The sequence below is a fragment of the Leopardus geoffroyi genome, chromosome B4 (assembly GCF_018350155.1).
Source record: "Leopardus geoffroyi isolate Oge1 chromosome B4, O.geoffroyi_Oge1_pat1.0, whole genome shotgun sequence".
NCBI classification, from domain to species: domain Eukaryota; kingdom Metazoa; phylum Chordata; class Mammalia; order Carnivora; family Felidae; genus Leopardus; species Leopardus geoffroyi.
Genome location: NC_059341.1, coordinates 73,620,919 through 73,635,294, shown reverse-complemented (window position 1 = coordinate 73,635,294; position 14,376 = coordinate 73,620,919). Strand labels below are relative to the sequence as shown.

Sequence of the window (14,376 nt, the reverse complement as noted above, 5' to 3'; positions counted from 1 at the left end):
TTAACTATATTAAGTCTTCCAATCCATGAACACAGAATATCTTTCTATTTATGTCTGCTTTAATTTCTTTCAGCAATGTTTTCTAGTTTTCAGTGCACAAGTCTTCCACCTCCTTGGTTAACATGATTCCTAAGTATTTTATTTGACTGATATATTGTAAATGGAATTATTCTCTTTTTTCACTTCATTATTAGCATATAGAAAAGTACCATTTGATTATTTTTTTTTTTTAAATTTTTTTTTTTTTCAACGTTTATTTATTTTTGGGACAGAGAGAGACAGAGCATGAACGGGGGAGGGGCAGAGAGAGAGGGAGACACAGAATCGGAAACAGGCTCCAGGCTCTGAGCCATCAGCCCAGAGCCTGACGCGGGGCTCGAACTCACGGACCGCGAGATCGTGACCTGGCTGAAGTCGGACGCTTAACCGACTGCGCCACCCAGGCGCCCCTCATTTGATTATTAAATAAGACCCACATATTCTATTGATAAAGGTGTATGAATCAAAAGGAAGAGATATATATTGCAATACTCCAGAGCTCAAAATTAATCAGAATGGAGATAAAATGCATTTAAACATTTTACATTATTCCAACAACTAGATTCTGCACTTCAAATTTAAAAACGTTGACATTTCATACTGTTCAGTATACTGTACAAGACTGAAGGTAAATTTCCACATATCTTCCTATCAACCTGCAATTTTCTTATTGCAGAGTTGGTTTTAGTCTAAAAAAAAATCATACCCTGTTACTTATTCCACCAGAGATGGGAAATCTCAACAGAGAATAATCTTTTGCAGCTGATTTCCTATACTCTCTTTTTCACATATATAGGTTGCCAGATTCTGAAAGTATTCTTGCTAAGCCAAAATCTACATCTGGAGATGTCTGAGTGAGGTTCTGCAGTTCAACCTGGACTGGGAGGGTGAACGGTAAGAATTTAATGGATTGTTTTAAGTCTTTCGGTTCTGCTATTCTACGATCATAGTAACTGAAGATGTCAGAAGATGTTTGGAAAGTTCAGAGTTACATAGAAAACGACACTATCAACAACAAAACAAAAACAGCAAAATGAAAACTTTGGCTCAATAATTATATTAGATCTAGCCAAAGTGGCTCTGCTATAAGCCTAAGAATGTGCAGTTTGAATGAGGTAAAATGCTAAGTTGTAAAACTTACTTTTATTTATTTTAAAGTTTATTTATTTGAAGAGAGCAGGGAGGGGCAGAGAGAGAAAGAGAGGGAGAGAGAGAGAGAGAGGGAGCGAGGCAGAGAGAGAAAGAGAGAGAGGGAGGAAGGGAAAGAGAGAAAGAGGGAGGGAGGGAGGGAGGGAGAGAGAATCCCAAGGAGACTCCGTGTTGTCGGTGCAGAGCCTGACATGGGGCTCAAACCCATGAACCGTGAGATCATGACCTGAGCTGAATCTAGAGTCAATGCTTAACCAACTGGACCACCCAGGCACCCCATATAATTTACTTTTAGAATTTGAATTATCTACACAAATCCTAGATCTCTAGAACTCCAGAAAAGAATGAATTTGTGAGACTTCTTTCCTTCCATGTGTCTATCAATCAAATACTTATCGAATTGCTATTACATTCCAAACACTACGGTAGGCACGGAGGACACAGAAATGAAAAATCAATATTCAATCCCTGCTTTCAAAGATCTCACCATCTAGGGTGGTAAAACACAATGTGTGAGGTGGACGTGAGGGATGTCAGAGGTGGGCTAGTGAGGAAGATGTCAGGAAGGGAAGAGGTAACCCCTGAGTTGAATCTTAAGGACGAATAGAAATTAGAAATTATCTACACATGTTAAGTACTGTGCCAGGTGTTCAGGCTACAAAGATTAATCAGAGAATGTCTACACATAGGTCAGTAGGTGAAAAAAGCCATACAAAAACTATTTACAACACAAGATTAAATACTACGAGACAGGTTAAAAGAACAGAGAAGAACAAACGCTATGGGGCAGGGGAACATGGCACAGGAGGCAGCACACAAAAGCTGCTACCTGAACTGAATCATGAAGGGTTTCCAGATAATCAACAGACCACCACAGGGTAAGTATTGGAACAAAAGGTACCAAAGTGCAACGTGAAAGCGTCTAGCACGATTAGGAATCTGCACATGGCTTAGTTAGGCTGGAACTGAAATACAGGCTATGGACTACAGAGGGAGAGGGCAATACAGTAAGAAAAGGAGAAGAAACCATGTCACAAATGAAGAAGATTCTGGTGTTCTTATATGGTTACTACCCTTCATATTTCTTTTTTTGTGAAAAACTGCTTATTTTTCTTTTTGAATGTTAAGAATTCTTCTCATTCATCTGTGAGAACACTGTATACACAAAAACATAGTAACTCTGGCATTGCAAATACTGTTTTTTAAACTTTAGTTTTAAGTGTTTTCATCTTTAATTTACTGAAGTTTGATATACTCAAATTCATTGCTTTTTCTTTTGTAATTGATACCACTGTTTTTATGTTGGGAAAATCCAGTTGGATGGTTACTGCAAGAAATATAAAAGGACCAAAGCAAGGTCAAAATGCAGGGAGTGGGGAGAACTAAGGTAGATTCAGGATATATTTAGGAGATAGGACTAATAGTATTTAAGAGGAGAGAAACTCAGAGAAAAAGTCCCTAACTAGAAGTCAGGATGCCTCAGAGGACAACTTCTCAAGAAAAGAGCCTGAGTCAGTTGAAAACACAGAAGGAATTCTAGAAAATTACAGACAAGCTTCAAGGGAGACAAAGTCCAAAAGTCATCAACAGAACATTCCACATTTGCTCTCTTAGAATTACTGATTCTAGTTTCTACAGATCTATAAAATCCTGAGTTTCCTCTTGCTTAAGTTCATAAGAAAGTAAGTTTTAAACTTTGATGGCTTCATTAAAATGTCAATTACCGAACTAAATTCCATTCTAATTCCACTGGATTCAAATGACACACATTCACTTTCCAAGTGACTCCCCTCACCCCCCAAATAAACTCCTAAGGTTTCCCTTTAGTAAATCTACTTTTTGCTCTAAATTCTATGGCCAGAAAGATTAACTTAATAAAACAAATTAAAAGAACACCTTCTGGTTGTTTCAACGTCTACTTTTTTGGCTTTTATGTATCTATTTTTAAAGTTTATTTATTTATTTTGAGAGAGAGAGAGAGACAGATAGCGTGAGTGGGGGAGGGGCAGGGAGAGGGAGAGACAGAGAATCCCAAGTAGACTCCATACTGCCAGTGCAGAGCCAGATGTGGGGCTTGAACCCACAAACCCCAAGATCATGACCCAAGCTGAAATCAAGGGTTGGATGCTCAACTGACTGAGCCACCCAGGTGCGCCTACATTTTTGGCTTTCGAAATCATGTTGGTCTGATGTTGGCATAAGCTTTTGGACATATTCACAAAACTGATGAGAAAAACAGTGAATAAAACACAGTTATCTAGTTTTATTAACTCACATGTAGAAGTAAAATAATCTAAATTCACTTTGGCTGTAGAAAACAGATTACTCACCTGCGACCACATTCTGAATATTTACCAATATTTTTTAATATTAAGGCAGCTGTTAGTCGGATGTGTTTAGTTATTGGTCCCTCTTTTTCATCCTTAAAAAGAAAGGAAAAGAAAAGAATAAAGATCTAAATCATACAGTGCTCACACCTTTACAGACAAGGCTTTCAAGGTTTGCTTACTGTAAAATCTCGAAAGACAAGGTTTCTTGATCCTCTCCTAAGGGCCATAAGGGCAGCACTGGGATGATTCACAATGGCCTTTTGTGCTCTAGGAGTTGAGCTTGTGCCCCCTACAGCAGCCTGCCTACATTGAGGAGAGAGACAGAGATTGTTAACATGATGCTGCAGACAGACTGACAAGGATGACCAACCTGCCAACCCCCTCAGGTGGTTACTTTGAAACCAGATACCAGATAAACGCCCAGCGTTAACTTTGTTTACTTTGTGTCAGCCGAGGCAAAGGGGCTCTTAGTATCAGGGTGAGGTTTCCAGTCTTTTATTTTCCAATCTATCAATTTTAAAGCTAACAACAGATGTTCTAGTGTAGTCCATCTTTAAAGTTACTGTGCTGGTAAACAAGCAATCAAAATCAATGCAACACAGTATCAGAGCTATGGAGTTCAGATTTTGAATGTAATTTGAAGATTTTAACAGAAAAGAAAATAGTCTACAATTTGAGTTGCAAGTTATTTTTGCTAAACAGTACCTAAGAGTACAATGATATCACCTAAGAATGTGTTGGTACAGGTATAGGTCATCCAGGAAAAGAGAACCTTATGGTAGTAAAAGGAATTATGCTAAACACCACGTTTTCACACTAGTACTTTGTTTCATCATTATCTGATTATTTCAATCAATCCTTTCGATTTATTTCTACTGTCCTTTATGAAAGATAGAGAATGGAGGGAATGCAGAGATAGGTTTTATATAAACGATTCAAATTATGCTAGATTTCCTTGGCCAAGCAGAAAAATTGCATCACTATCTGTTGCATTCTTGTGAGGCAATGGTGGAAAGAACAATGGACTCTCACATGAGGAAACCCTGTCTATTTCTGACCCTGTAACTATATGTGTGACTTTGAAAATTTCAGTTTGCCCCTCTGTACTTCAGGTTTCATTCACATCTGTAGTATGGGTCTATTTCTGGCACTTCTACTTTTTTTTTAATTAATTAATTTTTTGAGAGAGAGAGAGAGGGCCAGTGAGAGAGAGCAGGGGAAGGGCAGAGAGAGAGAGGGAGAAAGAATCCCAAGCAGGCTCTGCACTGTCAGCGCAGAGCCCGAAGTGGGGCTCAATCTCACGAACTGCAAAATCATGACCTGAGCTGAAATCAAGAGTCAGGTACTTAACCAAATGAGCCATCCAGATGCCCCTTATCTTCACATTTTTTTTTTTAATTTTTTTTTTTTCAACGTTTATTTATTTTTGGGACAGAGAGAGATAGAGCATGAACGGGGGAGGGGCAGAGAGAGAGGGGGAGACACAGAATCGGAAACAGGCTCCAGGCTCCGAGCCATCAGCCCAGAGCCTGACGCGGGGCTCGAACTCATGGACCGTGAGATCGTGACCTGGCTGAAGTCGGACACTTAACCGACTGCGCCACCCAGGCGCCCCAATCTTCACATTTTTGAAAGTTAAACATATGATTTAGGTTACAGAATCTATAACTAAAGGACTCAGTTAGAAACAGAATAGGAGATAAATACTATGTAAATTTAATAAGGATCTTACGGGAATCTATAACCAACTAGAACTTGACCACATGCATTGCAAGTATGTGTTCATGAAATAACAGGTAAATGAATAACCATATAGTAAGTGTGATATGTATACTCTTAAGTACAATCTTCACATGACACCCTGGTCTTTCCTGAGAGAAGAAGTTGTAAGAAGAAATCTCTTTGCCATTATCAAATACATATTCAACTATTTTCTCAAAGGACAAAGAACCATACATACATTTCCAGCTTACAAAGCATTTCTCAACTATCACCTGTCACTACTTCTCATGACTTGTCTACAAATTCGAATCAAAACATTAGTTACAAATTATTAACAGAGCATGCAGTCTAGCCAATATGAAAAGTGATGTTTAGAGAATTTAAGCAATTGGGACAGGGCCCAGGGCTGGGTCACGGCAGAGCTCAACCTAGAACCTAGGTTTCTGGTCTCCTAATGCATAAGGTTGTCTTTCATTGTTACTCTGTTTTGCCTAGTTTTCCTGCTTTTTCCTTTTGCATGTACAAGAGGAAGTAAACTCATGGTCCTTACTTGGTAGAAGATTTTTGACTTCCTGCTTGTCCTGGTTCATCTTGTTTTAATCCTGCAAGCAGGGCATCTTTTGAACAGTGCTTATCCTTTTTGAGAAAGAGGAAGTAAAAGGATACACATCAAGATCTTTAATAAACCAGAGGAGTTACTGACCAAATAGTATCAGGAAGAAAGTATACCTGTAAGTGGGTAATAAAAGAAAACCTCTGTCGCTGAAAAGGCTCACAACCTTCCCAAAGACATTGCCCTGGATATACATCTTTTCCTCCATGTTCAGTTGCTGCATGGTAGAAAACCTGTGAGGGTGTCTGAAACCACCTACAAAAAATAAAATTGGTAGAAATTTTCTGACATTTGGATACATCTTTTGTAAATTAGAAAACGTGCTCTATTAATACAAAAGCCCAAGATCAATATGCAGCAATACTAAAGAAAATAGTATAGGCAAATCTCACATTCAGTTCATTTCAAAGAGTATTTTTAAACGATTTTGAAAATTTTGCTGTTTACATTTCTAAATCAAATCATTCAACTATACTGAAGACTTTTGGTAATTTGTTTTAAGTTTAATAGGCCTCATTTGCAAATCCCTACCTTCAATGAAAGTCAGCTAAGAATCTCTTTAAAGAAAGTATCACTTTAAAAACAAAACAGAGAAATTATTTTACAAACAAATACCATACTCTGTTATACCTTTAGAAACTGTTCAAGCATTTACTAGATTTCATATTACATATAATAAACTCCAGCATATTAGTTCTAACAATGTAAATGCTACAAATTTTGTTAAGTCTGGCTTTTTAGTTGAATTCACATTTTGTTTGTCCATCTCTCATTTCTCCAACATTATACTCATTCACATATCTGGGGGCTTAACAATACAAATGTCTGAGTGGGTAAGTGGCCAAGGACACAAACCTGAAGAAAGTCAGATACTATTTTCCTTTACTAATTAGAATACATGGCAATGAAAAGAGAATACTGGAATCCAGACAGCAAAGAATACATAAAAGCCTTCTATTGCTAATTAGTAACTCAAATATCTGCATAATGAGTATCTTTAAAGTTTATGGCAGAGCTCTCTTAAGACTTGATTTTTTACGCATGTCATAAAAGTATGTCTATATATAAACTAGTTTTTAATGTGCAGTATTTATACAATATTTCAAATTAGTAATCCTTCAGGAGATGACAGACATTTTAAAATAAATAAATTTGAATTAAGAGTAATTAAATATTGAATTATAAAAGACAATGTCAAAAATCATCATATCATTCATATTCATTTATATGAATATATTCCAAAAGTTTATTGTGAAGCTGTAATGGCTTAGAAAAATTAATATTGTTAAAATGTCCATACTACCCAAAGCAATCTACAATATGAATGCAATCCTATCAAAATTCCTATGACATTTCCTGCAGAAATAGAACAATCTTAAAATTTATATGGAAACACAAAAGATTCAGAATAGCTAAAGAATCTTGAGAAAGAACAACATAACTGGAGGCATCACACTCTCTGACTTCAAACTGTATTATAAAGCTACAGTAATGAAAACAGTGTGGTAATAGCATAAAAACAGACACACAGATCAATGGAACAAAATAAAGAGACCAGAAGTAAGCCCATACATATATGGCTGATTAATTTATGACAAAGGAGCCAAGGATATACAATGGGGGAAAGGACTGTCTCTTCAATAAATGGTTTTCGGAAAACTGGACAGCCACATGCAAAAGAATGTGAAACTGAAACACTATCTTACACCACACACAAAAATTAACTCAAAATGGATCAAAGACTTGAATGTAAGACCTGAAACTATAAAACTCCTAGGAGAAAACATAGGTGGTAAGCTCTTTGGTATCAGTCTTGGCAATGATTTTTTTGGATTTGATACTGACAGCAAAGGCAACAAAAAGCAAAACTTAGTAAGTGGGACTACATCAAACTAAAAGCTTCTGCACAACAAAGGAAAGGCAACTTATTTAATGGGAGAAAGTATGTGCAAATCATATATCTAATAGGGGATTAATATCTAAAATATATGAAGAACTCATGCAACTCAATAGTGAAAAATAACCCAATTAGAAACTGGTATAGGATCTTGGGGCACCTGGGCGGCTCAGTTGGCTGAGTGTCTGACTCCTGATTTCAGCTCAGGTCAATGATCCCAGGGTCATGGATTGAGCCCTGCGTCAGGCTCTGTGCTGAGCTTGGAGCCTACTTAAGATTCATTCTCTCTCTCCCTCTGCTCTTTCCCTGCCTGGCGGGTGCGCTCTCTCTCTCTCTCTCTCAAATAATAATAAAAAAAAAACTGGTAGAGGATCTGAATAAATATTTTTCCAGAGAAGATAAATGGATGGCCAACAGGTACACAAAAGGGGCTCAACACCACTAATTGTTATGGAAGTGCAAATCAAAACCACAATGAGATTTCACCTCACAAGCCTGTCAGAATGTCTAGTATAAGGTAAGAAAAAAAAAAATACAAAACATTGACAAGTGTTGGTGATGGTGCAGAGAAAAGGGAATGTTCATGCACTGTTGGTAGGAATGCAAAATGGTGCAGCCATTATGGAAAACAGTATGAAGGTTCCTCAACAAATTAAAAATATAATGACCATATGATCCAGTAGTCCTACTTCTGGGTATTTATCTGAAGAAAATGAAAACACTAATTAGAAAAGATACACACATCCCTATATTCATTGCAGTATTATTTACAAAAGCCAAGACATGGAAGCAACCTAAGTGTCCACTGACAGATGAATGGATAAAAAAGGTGGTGGTGGTGTACATATATGCAATGAAATATTACTCTGCCATGAAAAAGAACAAAATCTTGCCATCTGCGATAACATGGATGGACCTAGAGGGTATTAGATAAAGTGAAATAAGTCAGAGACAGCCAAATACTGTATGATCTCACTTATACATGGTATCTTAAAAAAACCCAACTAAGCTCATAGACAAGGAGAACAGACTGGTGGTTGTCAGGGGTGGGGGATGATGGGTGGGCAAAATGGGTGAAGGGAACAAAAGATACAAACTTCTAGTTATAAAATTAGTCATGGGATATAACAAAAAAGAAGAGCTTATTGTGAAACTAAAGTTAATAAGTACATTTTCACTTTTGGAAGTTCTTTTAATTTTTAGTACTCACAATATGGCTGGAGATCTAATGATTGTCACCAGGAGGCATTTCTTATTGTGTTTTTAAGATTTTACCTAAATATTATAAATTATTAATGGAAAAGTAAAGGTGTTTGTGCAAGCGCATGTGCACACACACATACACACAAATCCAAATGTACTGTTACTAGTCACTAGTCAAAATGATACCTGTATTGAAACTATTCTGTAGTACATTAAATTTTTACAATACACAAAATTGATGAATTTACCAGTCACCAGCAAAAGGGATAAAGTTAGTGCTTCCTGAAACCAACTTAAATTACTAACTATATAAAACTGTGTATATATACAGTTTTAAGATTACAGGGAGTTTCAAGTGTTCATCACTTTCCCTGCCCAGCACAGAGTCTACCTTTCCCCTCAGTCTATTTTCTATTTATGCGACTACTCCAGTCATACAAACCACTCACTGATAATGGTACAAGGTGAAGTTCTTTTTTTTTTTTTTTTTTTTAATTTTTTTTTTCAACGTTTATTTATTTTTGGGACAGAGAGAGACAGAGCATGAATGGGGGAGGTGCAGAGAGAGAGGGAGACACAGAATCGGAAACAGGCTCCAGGCTCCGAGCCATCAGCCCAGAGCCCGACGCAGGGCTCGAACTCACGGACCGCGAGATCGTGACCTGGCTGAAGTCGGACGCTTAACCGACTGCGCCACCCAGGCGCCCCGGTACAAGGTGAAGTTCTAGTATAACTATGAATGAAGTTGGCTGCAGTGATCATGTAAGGGCGGAAAGGAGTTAAGGTTTCCAAATACGCTCGTAAATGGAATATCTGGTTTTCTAGAGCTTAAATGTAACTTCAATGTAAAACAGATACTGAATTTTCCGAATCTTATGGATTTTTCTGGAATGGGATAAAGGTGGGATGCCACTACTGCTTACTAGCGTGTCTAGAACAATTTTCCTTACTACTACCTTTCCATCAATAACCTACCCTTGCCACCCAAAATAAAAAAAACATGTTCATTTAAAGAAGCCAGAGAAATCGAAGAGTATCCAAACAAAAATAAAAATTCCCCGTGACTTAATTACCCAGACTGCTAATATTTTGGCATATTTCCTTTAAGCTTACACCCTCCTCCATGTGTGTTTTTACACGAAGCTGGGACTGTTACTTGGAAAATTTTATGTACTGCTGTCACAGTATGGCTATATGGTGTATTTATATGAATTCAAAGAATGCCTTTCACTAAGACACTTTACTATTATCTGACACGTGCAATGTGAATGGCACTCCCCTCCCCCTGGCCCCCTGATGTGCACAACCACGTGGAAGCACTGGGCAAGCAACATTTCTGAACGCATTCTACTTACTGGTAATCTTCCTTTCAGGGTGGTTATGAGGCTTAAATCTGATGATCCACGTAAAGTCATTTGGCAAATATTAGGCCAACAATAACTGAGAGCTATTATCATGATCACTTGAAGTAGTCACAGCAGTCAGTGATGGCACTAGTGACTCTTGTCTTTTCACCTTGCCCATATGACTCACCTCCTACCCTGAGACCTTGTCCACAACTATTCCAAAACTGCCAAGCCTTGCCCCATAAAGTTTAGTCCACCTCCAAGTTAATGCTCCCAACTAGTAAGTGGTTGTCATCATTACTTACGACTCACTTTAATGATTTCTGCTCCTGAAAACATTCCCCACAGAAACTGCTCCAAACCTTTCACCTTTTGTTAAACACTAAACTTCAACCTGATTATTTCAGAGTTTGTCTTCCCCTGCATACTATAAGTCTGTGAAATCAGGGATATTACCTTATTGTTGTATGTCTGAAAAAAAGGGCAAATTACTGAAATAATTTAAGTTTATTCTAGGAGAACTGCCTTAACTTCTTCTCTATATTAAATTTTCTGTCATTACTCCCACTTCCCCCTTCCCTTGGATCTTGGCCAGAAGTAGCGACTATTTCCAAAGTTAATTCCTTCACCTATATATTGGAATCTGTTATATTCCTTCATAAACTACCTCCTCTTTTGCATCTTCTATCTTTTCCTTTCTACTGAACCCTACACCTTTTTAAAAAAACTTTATTTATTTATTTTGAGAGAGAGAGCACGCACGTGAGTGGGGAAGGGGCAGAGAGGGACAGCTTAGTGTGGAGCCCCACGCAGGGCTCTATCTCACAACTGGAAGATCACGACCTGAGCCACTATCAAGAGTCGGACGCTTAACCAACTAGGCCATCCAGGTGCCCCATTAACCCTATACTTAAGTGTAACAATATATATGCTATTCCAACTAAAACAACAGAAACATTTTCCCTTTGACCTCGTTACTTTCACAAAAGATAGGAACTCAATTTACAGTATCTGGCAAAGCAATGCTCAATTTAATTAATATTTAACACATTTATTACTGTAACTACATCTGACAATTTTTTTCTCTATCACTGGCCATTTTTCAAAGATACATATTATTTTCAATTACATCATCAATACAATATATAATGGCTAGTTCCCTGCTTTACATAAATAACTGCAGTTGAAGCTCAGGATTCATTTTTATTCCTTCATTTAAACCCCCTTCACCAAATTCCTTTTTCTTTTAGCTGTTTGTTTCAACCGAACAAATTTTGCATAAGGCACTTAGTAGGTCCAAGTTTCCTGATTCCAGCTACCCTAAGCAGCAGCTTCAGGCTAAAACACTTTCAGTCAGGCTCTGTGCTGGCAGCTCAGAGCCTGGAACCTGCTTCAGATTCTGTCTGCCTCTCTCTCTCTCTCAAAAATAAATAAAACATTGAAAAAAAAAAAAGGCTAAAACACTTTTCACCTGAAAATAAAGCCAACCATTATTTTATTGGTGTTATTTATACAATGATTATTACTATCACATTTCCTACCATTAATCAACTTCTTAGGCATCATAAACACATAAGTAAATGAAATAAATAATGCATATTTTTTCTACTACCTTAAAGATTTTATTATTTAAAAGCCTACAATCTTTTCAGGTTATACATATTAATTATACATAATACACATGATATTTTAATAATTTACCATATTTAAAAGAACAATTTAGAAACAAACAACAGAGCTAAGATTGTTTCCTTTGTTTTTAAAACAAAAATAAAAGGGCTGAAAATAGCACTTTAGTTCAGATATTTTCATTTAAAGTTTTCTTAGTTGCTCAAGTTCTTGGCAGGCTGTTTTTAATGACCAAAAAGGATTCCATGTCCCTCTTAATAGCCCTCCGGCTGGAAAAACATTTAATTTGACTTGAAACATATGGGATACGTATATTTTTAATAGGAAAATTCTAGTTTAAAAGTAAGATGTGCATTTAAATGTTAATAAATGCACATAAATGATAGTACTATACATCAAAAAATCTACACTGCAAGAACAGTTTTTAAAAAAGTTATATTGTTAATTATAAAACAATTAACTTTTACTTCAACCTTTGACATCTGTTATACACAGATAATACTCTATGGCCAAAGAAATATCAAAGGTATACATTATTTATATTCAAATGAGATTTGGTAACGAGCTGCTAAAATTTGGGGAAAAAAACCCAAACCAACAATGATGCTTGGGAGACTTACCAATTTTATTATATATCCAGTTGTAAAAGTTCAAAATGGAAAAACAAAAAAAGACAACTAACTTTATTATTAAAAGAATCTAGGGGCGCCTGGGTGGCGCAGTCGGTTAAGCGTCCGACTTCAGCCAGGTCACGATCTCGCGGTCCGTGAGTTCGAGCCCCACGTCGGGCTCTGGGCTGATGGCTCAGAGCCTGGAGCCTGTTTCCGATTCTGTGTCTCCCTCTCTCTCTGACCCTCCCCCGTTCATGCTCTATCTCTCTCTGTCCCAAAAATAAATAAACGTTGAAAAAAAAAAAAAAAAAAAAAAAGAATCTAATTTATTGCCTTAATAGAGGACTAAAAATTACAAGTGCAAACTGGACAGCCCCAAGCCAGCATGGGTGTTCTTGGAAAATTTCTAAATGCTGTGGTCGCTACAGCACCCTCCACCTCTGCCACAGCCAGTCCAGATTCAAAGCCACAGGTGAGAACAACTGACTGATTGGCCTAAATGCCAAAGGTAATGCAGGAGAAAGCAAGTATTTGGCCTTTTCCTTTCTTCCTCCCTCCCTCCCTTCCTTTCTTTCTTTCTTTTCTTTTTTCTTTTTTTGGCTTTTGTAGAGAGACAGAGAGAGGTCCTGCCTTCTAGTAGGACTCAAATTATGGGAAATATCTCAAACACAGGAAGGAAGTTCAGATGGAAGATAACCAAAAGCAATTGTCTTTGTCCCTATCTCCTTTCCTTCTAATAATAATAATATGGACAATATTACAATATAAATATTATTAGCGGTATTAATAATAAACAATAGAGGAAAGGACTTGTTTTTGCTCTTTGATCCTCTAGCACCAGCTCCTACTAATCTACTGGTCTGTGAAGCAGTCACATATTTTACATAGCAAAGCACAAAATACACTCTCAGGGACCTTGTTTAAATAAGGTCTTTCACTAAAATTTCAAGTAGCATGTGAAAATAGTATGGAAGTGGATATGCACAATTTAGGCATTTCAATAAATATGTTACCTTTAATCAACCAAACATAAGCTTGGAGATAAAATAAAAAAATAAAAATGAAATAAAATAAAAACATAAATATAAAAATAATAAAAATGAATAAAAATAAAAATACGTGTGTATTTGCATGTTTTTAACAAGACAAATAAAGCATACAAATGAATTTGACAATGGATATTCCCCTGGACTCCTTGAAAGATATGGCAGTTTATCACTTCACACTGTTCTTGACAAAGCTACCTAGAGCATAAAGTACCTCCCTACTGAAATTCTGTTTGCTCATTACTTACTCTGTATTAGCTCTATTCAAAAACACTGTCTTATTTGATTTCTATGTCTCTTTGATAAAGGTAAAATTACCCCCACTTTACTGTAGAGAGAGTAAGAAAATCAGTAGTTGCATGAGGCAGGGGCAGGGAGGGGAGGCAGTAAAGAGAGGTGAGCAGATTAAACAAACAAAGCATTTTCAGGGTGGTGACTATTCTGTATAATACTGTAAAGATGAATGTGTGATATTATGCACTGTCAAAATCCACACAACTGTATAGCACAAAAAGTGAATTCTAATATAAAAACTATGGATTTTAGCTAATAATAATGTATAAATATTACTCATCAATCATAACATATATAAGATGTTAACACTAGGGGAAACTGTGCAGGGAAGAGGGAATACATGGGGACTCTGCACTATCTGCTTAACTTTTCTATAAACCTAAAACTGCAGTTTATTATTAGCTAAAATCCATAGGTTACATTAAGATTCAGTCTTTACGCTATACAGTTGTGTGGATTTTGACAATGCATTATGCCACATATTCATCATTACAGTA

General features: G+C 36.8%; 1 protein-coding gene across 2 annotated transcripts in view; it reads right to left on the bottom strand.

The window, feature by feature from the left end:
* Positions 1-14,376, bottom strand: part of ARID2 (AT-rich interaction domain 2) — a 170,686-nt gene that overhangs the window by 11,799 nt on the left and 144,511 nt on the right. For both annotated transcript variants that reach the window (XM_045465413.1, XM_045465412.1), the window contains 4 exons: positions 5,970-6,108; positions 5,791-5,876; positions 3,698-3,821; positions 3,519-3,610 (listed from right to left, as the gene is read on the bottom strand). In XM_045465413.1, the coding sequence (XP_045321369.1) occupies positions 3,519-3,610; positions 3,698-3,821; positions 5,791-5,876; positions 5,970-6,108 (441 nt within the window). The remainder of the gene's footprint in view (positions 1-3,518; positions 3,611-3,697; positions 3,822-5,790; positions 5,877-5,969; positions 6,109-14,376) is intronic.